Genomic DNA, 9,577 nt, shown 5'->3' with positions numbered 1-9,577 from the left:
TCAATTTCCAAAGTTCGCCAGATTTGCTTATAACAATCTATTTATATTTGGAAATTCATTGCGCTAAAATACAGTTGATCATTTTAATATATGTCATATTGACATATGCGTTCCTTGTTTGCTTGCTATACTTATTTACTATCATATAATAAGTAGCAAAGGACTAGATCTGGATAAAAAATAACTGGACAACTTCAACAGTGGCAAATAGCACTATGTACAATCTCTGTTCCGGGCCAACCCTATGTTGTTTAAAGTGATACATATATGCTGGTAATTTCATTCGTAAAACTAGGCCTAGTTCATTTCTTGTTTTTTAATCGTAGAATATATTCATCAATCTCGTTAGCAAGGTAAGCAGTTTTCGCCTTCTCGATAGCTTTCTCTCGAAGTAGTTGCAGGCATTCCACGTCTTTCTGTTCGTGGGCGAGAGCTGCGGCTTTTTTGATATCCCCATCGGTATACCTGTATGAACGAAAACGTTAAAAATAACTTTTGTGAATTATGGGTGCGTGTAATATGGCAACAACAAGGTTGCCTTTCCTTAACGTCAAATAATTTTGTTAGTCGCAATATAAGATATGGCCCTCACCGGAGTACATAGTTTACTTTCGGGTCCTCCTTCAGCTTGAGGATGTACTTCAGAGCTTCCATCTTGTTTTGGTAAGTTAAACACAATTCAGCGAATCCTTGAAATCCGATAAGCGGGACTCGCTTCTGCTTTGACAGCTTTTCGAGTTCATCCCACTGTCCTTGCCTACGAGTCGAACACAGTTACATTACTAAGACTTACGAATGCTTAGCTACGATAACCCATGCTTACCATAGCGGTTTCATGGGCCAGATGGGTCAGATATTTCTACTTACTTGGCCAAAACTTTTGCGCGAAGCCACATCCAACGGCGATCGGAAACGGCAAATTCCTTTTTGATCTCTTCTGCCGCGCGCAGTTCACTAACCTGTTTATAGAAACGCAAAGATAATACAGATTTAGTTCGATTAATTAGCATATATACTACACGAAACTGTCGGAAAAGTATTGACTGTTTTTCTAGCTAGATGGATTTTAAGTCACATATCTTAGATACGTCACATCAGCGTTGCTCTCATATGAAAGCTGATATTTGGCACGAGTAGTGGCTGTGCTGAAAGAACATCTTTACTCAGATTTTAAAATAAAGCGGCTTGAAGATACGCAAAATTTCTGAAAAAAATTTGTGCAGGTGCATAAAGAAAGTACGGCGTTCATTGTCAAGGAGCGTTATCGGAAGAAACGACCTAAAGATGGTTCTGTCGTTTAAGAAATTCTAATGTGAGAGATGCTTCGCGTAGTGCTCGACAATTACCAATTAGTGAATAACTGCTGCCTAGCAAAATAATTGATTCGGATTTCTACTGACAATAACTGACAAGATTACAACAAACCATTGAACGAAACTGACTAAAACAAATGAACAGAAAAGGCGTCGTTTTCCACTATGACAGTGCCAGACTACATACACATTTTACTACCCGGAAAAGCTAAGAGTTTAGAAGGGAAATTTTGATGCATTTGCAGTATAGTCCAAGTCTTGCAGTGTCGGATTATTATCTGTTTCGGTTTATACGAAACTTGTTTAACGATGTTCATTTATTGTCAATGTAGGGAAACAAAGGTCACATATTTTTGTCCGAAAACAACAAAAGTTCTAAAGTGAGAGAATTATGGTGCTGTGCATAAACAACTAATGGTGAGAAATATCGATACATACTCGTGTACATTTCGAGGAATTTATGGTGTCAACAAGATAGCTTCTCTTGTGACATCTCCCAATAAAACAATGTTATCAGTGCATGAATCCGTCTCTGGTCGTGTAATCTTTCGTTTAGGCGACGAAAATGGTTACCCTAGATCTGAGTTAGATTGGACGGCTCTGAACTTTTTTATGGGAGTTTTTGGGAGTCAAATGCTTGCGTCAACGAGCCCACGAACATTAAAACTTGAAATAGAAAACTAGATGCTGTATTACTGAAGTCCAGCCTCATTCATGGCAAACCTAAACGGAAAGTTTCATCAACGCCTCAACAAAACCCAAGGGATCCTTTGCTAGATGTATGATTCCATATAGAATTTCCACATGTCTACATCATTTTTTTTCTAGAACATAAAAAAAATGATATACAAACGAGTATGCGTTCATCCGCCAACCCGGTGTCAGTTCTTTCTAGATCAAAACGGCAAACTCATTGTGGTGAAAGAGGTGCGTTGTTCTTATAATTTGAGCAAAGGTCAAATATTGCCCAGCGTCTTTGTACTAGGCGAGGCGGCAACGGGACTCAAAGCTTCTTTTTTTGCTCACGATCGATAGTCTACGTTATTGCCAATTTTCCCGCGATTCTACCAGGGTTTCATGGTATGTATCATAAGCTGTTCAGATTTTAAGACTTAAAAATTGATAAAAAATGCTAACGAAGCCAGTTTTTATATACCTGAATTATTTGTGCAGAAATTAAGGGCCGTTTCGGAGAGGAGAATATCAATTACCGACTGAATCGTTCAGATAAGCTCCAATGGTTAGATCTTCCAAGAATCTTCGCGCGTTTTTTCGCCTTGTGATTTTTGGGCTCTTTTGACTTGTTACATTTTTGTTAAGTTGTGACCTCTTGCCAACCTAAACTTTGATTCCGTTGTAATGCCTTACATGTAGCGTAGTTGAGCGACACTAAGTAATTTACACCTGCCAATATCGTTCGACGAATGATTACTCTTAAAAGGTTATTTGCAGACCAAAGAAGGAAATATTTCGAAAATCAGTTTGGTGGTGCAGATCCAAAATCGAAGCTGTAATTGCGGTGGATAGCGGTTATGTTGAACATTCATGACTATTAAAATTGCTCTTCTAACACACGCACAAAATTCGTTAATGTACCCGTTTTTGCTTGGATCGAATCAAAATTCCGAGTCTAGACACTATACACTCTATAAATTAAATAAATGCTTTTTAAACTAAGGGCCGTTAGATCCTTTTTAACCCGCGGCTAGCTCCCAACCTCTACAACCCATATATTGATTCACCGCCAAAGTGAACGGCGAGGCATTACTGCGTAAGTCACCCAGAAAAGCGCCTTCGCTGAAACCCGCGGGTGGTAAGCTTACATTGCGGAGCATTAGCCTCGATGTAAAGTATTAAATGTCACAAGTTGTTCACTATCCAGTTTCTTACATTAATGTAAGATATGGACCCCTTCGCGAAAACTTTTACATTGCTTGCTGGAGACGGTTTGCCCTCAAAGCTTTATAATCTAATAGGTTGATAGATGATCAACTGCAATTTTTCCGTTCACGTGTTTGTCCTCTCAAGTTGAGGAGGAAAATGCAGGGGGTAGGTGTAAGCGTCGTTTTATGCGAAACCCTATTGAATTATAATTTTTGTGATTTACGTTGCAAGGATAAATACATTTAGCTGAATTGAAATTAAACATTCTCTCTAGCAATATAACTGCGCTTTTTATGCACTATTTAGTGCAACTAGATCTAACCTTGAGTAGCTCCATGAGTGTATCATTGACATGAAGATCGAAGAGCTTCAACGATGGCAATTTTTGTTCAAATTTCATTTGGCTACGGAGTAGCTTTATGTGCAGCTCTAATTGGTGTGCACCAAACTCATCCGGCGTGCGACGAAGGTGTTCTGCAGCCAATTGCATGGCTGCAATTTTTTGTTCCTTGCGAGACGCATTCATTGCATCTTCAATCTAAAAGTAGTTCAGTTAACACAAAAGAAACACATCCAATAAACGTTCTCTGTTGTTTTATGATTCTAAACTCCACTTAAAGTATACAGATGTAGTGTGACCACAAAGCTATGATCTTCATGATATCGTTATTCCTTCAAAAATAGTTTTAAGGGGTCAATGGATTCTGGCTTAAGTTCTCCAGATATTTATTCTTCATATGTCACCCGATAACACTTTCAATAGTAATACAGCCAATCTGACTTGGGAGCTTTAATTAAAATCAATAGTACATAGCTAACGTCATTCTCAACTGACCTTGATTTTAGCCATAGCAGCATGATCATCTTCCTGATCGATAAGATCCTCTAACTTTTCGCGGTCGTTCTCGCGACATAACTTTTGATACAAGTTCATTGCGACGGGAAATTGGCGTAACTTCAGATTAAACCCAGCAGACGCGTGTTCCTGGCAATTCATGATTTATAAGATTGCAAAACGAATTTTAAATTATAACCACATAAACTAACCAAAGGCGCAGTTTTGAATTGAATTTTCTACTCGGACTGAATCTGCTCTGCATGAATGTCGAGAATTACAAACTCGTATCACCGGATATTCAGATTGCTTATTATCGCACAAATTATACGAAACACAAATGCGTATATGCTGTTTGCTTAGCAGAATAAAAAGCAAGGCCACCGGCGATTTTGAGCGTAATGAGAAATGTCATTTGTCTTAAGCATATTTCGTAATATTTTAAAATTGTTATAAAATCATTTTTTTTCTTTTTGCATATTTTTTTTCTTTTCACATTCTGAGTTTAAATGAAAATATGAATGTATAACAAACGTAACTGGCTTAAAAATTAAAAGATATAACTGACTAAGACGGGCACCGATCAGCAGGTTTGCGTACCTTCATATAAAAAATAGCTTGGTAGACTAGATCAGCATCACCGCTGTCCACTGCCTTAGACAGTGCGTCTTCTGGTTGATTAAGCTTGAGGAGTAACGGGACCTGTTCAGCTGCTCGTGGTTCAAAATCTAGAAGACGAACTGCCAGGTCCTTACGCCCTTCGTCAGCGGCACGATTTGCTATCTCCGAGTACTGCATAGCTCTCACGGTTGAAAGACGGGTACCGATTGCCTATCGCCGCCCAAACACCAATTCGAATAGACAGATTCCAATAATTTAACAAGCGAGACAAAGTCGAATGTCGACATTCAAAGAGCAAATAATATCAAAGCAGTGGCCTACTATATACATATCACAATAATGCTGATTTTTACAGTACAGTCACGAGCGCAAAAATCCCGTGTTCGAGAAAACTGAAATAATGCAAAGCAATTAAGATTCGTTTATAAATAAAGCTAAGGTAAAATATGTCATCCTGAAGTGTTTTGAAAGTTTTTCAGCTAACTCTTAGCCACACTTCCTTTACTTAGCAGGTCGTCGGAATCGTATTTTCGGTATTACATTAATGGCCGCTAAGAAGAATGATGCAGAAACGCTTTAAACTTAGTAAACACCGTTTAGGCTTTTTTATTCAGCCCCTAGCCAGAAAAATTATAGATGCAGATTCAAGTACTGTATGTAAAAACGCGTTCTACATCTCGTCCGTATAATCGGTTTGACAGATACAATACACGCCGTAAGTCATGACTGTCATCCCCCATTTTCTTAATTGAAATGTACTCAAGAGGAAAACATACCGTAGCAACTTCGTTGGTATTGAGGTGCTTCTGTTCCACCTTATAGCAGGCCCAGTGTACCAATATCTTGTTTTCCATGTTGAGTTTAAGATAAGAGGAAATCGCCTGCGCCATTGGCCAATGCTGACGCACGATCAAACGATCGATGACCACACTTTCACCAAGCGCCTCAAATTGTCTGGATATAAACCGCAATCAATATTTTAACAGCTTCGAATTGAAATTTATCTACAGTCGCATACCGATTTACAAGCTCTAAACACAACAAATGTAATAATATCCATAGTGAATATTCTGAAATAACAAACTTCTCAGATATTGTATTTAATATGTTTCTTTTACACTTACATGACGAAATAAAATTTGATTTTTTTTATTCATTTTATATAATAGTCTATAATATACTCCTCGGAGAGAATCAATTTAAGATTTGTCATTAACGAACCTGAATGAAAGTGGCATTCCGATCTGAGGGCTGCGAATAGCATTGAGAACACGTACATGTTTGCACATATTTACGTATTGATCACGATTTTTGCCTTCAATAGGCTGGAAGACTTTCCCAAAGGAAGCTGCTTTCAAAAGAGCCTTTTGACTTTCCTGCAAACCATTACAAACATTACAAACCATATAAAATATACTACTATGTACTGGGTAAAATATTTCATTCTTATATATAGGCCTAAATAAATTTCCCACCTCATCCCATTGATGACCCGTTGCACGAATACATTGATCGACGGCTTGTTCAAGCTGACCGTCATCTTCTTTGATTAACGTGAGATATTGGTCAGCCAAATGAGATCCTTTCCGATATAGGTCGGCCGCTTCGAGTAACAGTCGACCGGGTGCAAATGAGCCTATGTTAAACAAATCATCAACTTCGATCGGTACCTGAAAACAACGTTTATGTGTATCAATAACCCAAGAGATGCTTAGTGGCTCATCACAAACGGAAACCTAAAAAGGATACTTAAGAATAATTATTTTTCATTAAATTAAAGTACAATGTATAGTTAGTATACTTCATTGCTATCGTTGTAATTATTACAAAAGAAATTATCTCGGCAATAGGTAAAAAAAGCATTTGATAATACTAGCATACTTATTATAAAAAACCTCATACACTAACACCAGGCCTCACATGTAGGTATTTACCCGGACGTGTAGGACATGCTGTAAAGCTAAACTTTAGCTATGTATCACTAGAAATGTTCGCACATCGTTACTTTGAAAGAGCGGAGGCGCGCTCTCTTGCACTTGTTATCTGTTGTCGAGTTTCACCCGTCGAGGTTAGTAAGAGTTTCCTCTTTCGCGGTAAGTCTGTTGGAGTTCCAGACGGCCATCCTTTCTTTCGCATAAAACTATCTAAAAGGTTTTTGCTGGATCGGCCCGTACGAATCACGTACTGAGCATCTGGAAGCACTCTTCAAGTTCCGTCGTCAGCCTCCCTTGTATGATCCTCTCAAAAAATTTCTCAATGGTGTATAATAAATTGACGGCGAATCTGTACGGGTTTCACAAGTTGCGCGCTGAAAAACAAGGTAACTTCTTCTGGTAAAATAAGGTTCTTCCGCTTTGAAAGGTATTTTCGCTCCTGCCAGACCTTACTATACGTCTGAAAACTTCTTTCTCCTCTAAAAAGACATTTGCCTCTGCTGGTGTGTCGAATGGTCAGGATGCCTTACCTTAACTAGGTCTTTTAATTACCACCCTGATTTCTTCTTAGAGGAATTTTTTTTATCCTCTGTTTTGTCGACCGGGCGAGCAAGGCCCAACTAGCTTAAAAACAACCTGTTTACAGCTTACCTCACCAGTTCCTGTAAAAGCTAGTCGTGGCTTCTTCAGCTTGCTTATAATTGTTCTTGACACCTTAACGCAGTTGCTTCCATTTTCCCTTCCTCCCTTTCTTTACCTTCTTTCTAAATTTCTTTCTCTATGCTTGGAGCGGCGAGCGTACCTCTACAGCTCCCGTGCCTCTTCTCTTACCGTAAATGCATAGTTTTCTGCAAGTTACGATGTTTGCCATATTTCAGCGTTTCGCATAACGCCTGCTGCGTGCTCTGTGTCAGCTAAGCGAATTGCTTTGCAGGCTTTCCTTAGAAGGTCCACTACACCGTGTGAATAGATGTAGCCTTGTGCCTCTAGTATGCTCTGCCTTCAGAGACCTATCATTGCTTTAAGGATGTCCTCATCAAGTTTGACCCCGTGGTATGTAATTGGGCTGGCGTCCCGTAGTTCATGCTCGATATCTGCATATTTATACCTGACCTACAATATCTCTCTCAACCGTGATTGAACGGTCGTCGTTAAGAAAACTCATGTTATGTTTGGCTAACCCACTCTTTTATGTTTCGGCTGTTTAATTCAGCTATTCTGTAGTCTAAGGCCTTCCCTTCCTGGCTCCTGGTGATTTATGCTTGACTTTATCGGCATTTTACTTACCTAATACATTGTTTATATAAAAAAGCGGTTTACTTATAATAATAATATAAACATACATAAAATAGGGAATTTAGTTACTCATTGTGAGGACTCTATTTTTCTTCTTCTATTTTTTCAGTTTAAGAATTTCTCTTTGCGTGAGGCCACACGGATCTATAAATACTCATGGTCAATAGGCACCTTCTGCAAGAAGTAGTGCTTTATGTTGGTGATGACTCGACATCCATCGGGTTCCGCGACAATGTGAGTTGTATCATCACCTTCTAGCGTATAACGGATATCCTGCTGCTCGAAGCCGACTAGCACCATCGAATTCGCCCACGTTGCCACCACACCGTCTTTGCCGCACCATACAAACTGGCGAGGACGGGACCGAGTCCTAAGATGGATACCAATAATGAGACTATTATTATGAAGAATGATCATGGCAGTAACGAAATTAATAAGTAAATTTAAAAGAAGATTGTACTGCGGCAACCGACTCGACTTCGACACACCAGCCTGAGGGCTCGGATTAGATTTTCCAAAGGAAATTCAATTACTGACAAGTTGACGCACTACAACGGCCGTCTCCATCAGTTGACAACGTTAGGGAAAAAGGTTATTTACGTAGTACATTGACTGCCTCTTGATAAAAAGCCGTGCACTTACTTTGTGTTATGTTCATTACCCTTAATCAGATCGGAAGTGCCTATCCAAATAGCGCCCGTGTCAGAGAATAACGCAAGCAGCTTATGGTTGAAAGACAAAGCCATTTCGGTAATAGCCGTTATCTTAGAATCGAATAAACCCTGTAAACACACATTGCAAGCGTATATATATATATACATACATATACAGCTTTAAAACTTAACCATTACTCCGCTGTTCTGTGCAAAAGTCTAAAGTGATGTGGAGCCAACAAAGATAAATTCACCTACAATTATAGAAAAATAATTTCCATTAGTAAGCATATACAGAGGCGGCATATTCCACCTAATAATAATAATTGTATTATTTATATTTATAGGTGAACTCACCGTAAATTGTCTGATAGACCTATCATTGGCATTTATGACATAGATAAGGTTGTCTTTGGCAACGAGAACCTTTAACGAGTCAGCTATAGACACGACCTATATCGACACACAGAGGAATACAAATTTAATGTCGTCATGAAAATAATATCGATTAGCAAAAAAAAAACCCTCTATTTTATGTTTCTTATCTATCTAACCCTATCTAGAAAACCCTAAATGATAATCGTTCATTTCGGGTACGGTTGTTCTTAATAATAATTCTTGAAAGTGCAATAGTATCATTATTTGAAATGCTCTACCCTTGAGATGTGTTATAGAACCGAGCAAACAGTCAGCTTATATTCGTTGGGGTTTTACTTCTAGTCAAACTAGTGTATCCCTAATTGTCATCTTGCATACGACAGATAACTACCTGCCAACAAGATGGCATTGATGACAGACCGATATCTGGTAATTCGTTCGTCCGAGGATCATGCAGGGATTTGACGAGAATAAATCTGTAGGACCCAGTCAGTACCACTACTCCCGTGCTCTGATTATGTCGAGTGTTGAACACCTAATATAGACAGGTAAGGATCAAAATAGGTTTATTAATCAGCATGAAGACACGTTTTTACGTTAGCATAATTATCCGTAGAGCGAGAGAATTATCCAAGTTACATATATATATATATATATATATAT

The 9,577-nt window shown here is 38.6% G+C and overlaps 1 protein-coding gene and 1 long non-coding RNA gene across 4 annotated transcripts in view; one reads left to right on the top strand and one right to left on the bottom strand.

Moving 5' to 3' along the window:
• Positions 1–4: 4 nt before the first annotated feature.
• Positions 5–9,577, bottom strand: part of Vps16A (vacuolar protein sorting 16) — an 11,502-nt gene continuing 1,929 nt past the window's right edge. For 2 of the 3 annotated variants that reach the window (XM_022837592.2, XM_022837593.2), the window contains exons 4-16: positions 9,306–9,449; positions 8,894–8,989; positions 8,526–8,665; positions 8,055–8,253; positions 6,129–6,323; positions 5,875–6,029; positions 5,430–5,607; positions 4,633–4,863; positions 4,033–4,182; positions 3,520–3,735; positions 868–959; positions 593–757; positions 5–465 (exon numbers count right to left, since the gene is read on the bottom strand). In XM_022837592.2, the coding sequence (XP_022693327.1) occupies positions 303–465; positions 593–757; positions 868–959; positions 3,520–3,735; positions 4,033–4,182; positions 4,633–4,863; positions 5,430–5,607; positions 5,875–6,029; positions 6,129–6,323; positions 8,055–8,253; positions 8,526–8,665; positions 8,894–8,989; positions 9,306–9,449 (2,124 nt within the window). In that variant the 3' untranslated portion in view covers positions 5–302. Of the gene's footprint in view, positions 466–592; positions 758–867; positions 960–2,473; positions 2,718–3,519; positions 3,736–4,032; positions 4,183–4,632; positions 4,864–5,429; positions 5,608–5,874; positions 6,030–6,128; positions 6,324–8,054; positions 8,254–8,525; positions 8,666–8,893; positions 8,990–9,305; positions 9,450–9,577 lie in introns of those variants that run through there. The other variant, XM_022837594.1, reaches the window with a different exon arrangement.
• Positions 8,307–9,577, top strand: part of LOC147753137 (uncharacterized) — a 1,724-nt gene continuing 453 nt past the window's right edge. Inside the window, exons 1-2 of the long non-coding RNA XR_015312089.1 lie at positions 8,307–8,474; positions 9,298–9,462. This is a non-coding gene — a long non-coding RNA (uncharacterized LOC147753137). The remainder of the gene's footprint in view (positions 8,475–9,297; positions 9,463–9,577) is intronic.

This window comes from Varroa jacobsoni, unplaced genomic scaffold, assembly GCF_002532875.2.
Source record: "Varroa jacobsoni isolate VJ856 unplaced genomic scaffold, vjacob_1.0 scaffold_715, whole genome shotgun sequence".
NCBI lineage: Eukaryota > Metazoa > Arthropoda > Arachnida > Mesostigmata > Varroidae > Varroa > Varroa jacobsoni.
This window is presented reverse-complemented; position numbering and strand designations above follow the sequence as displayed.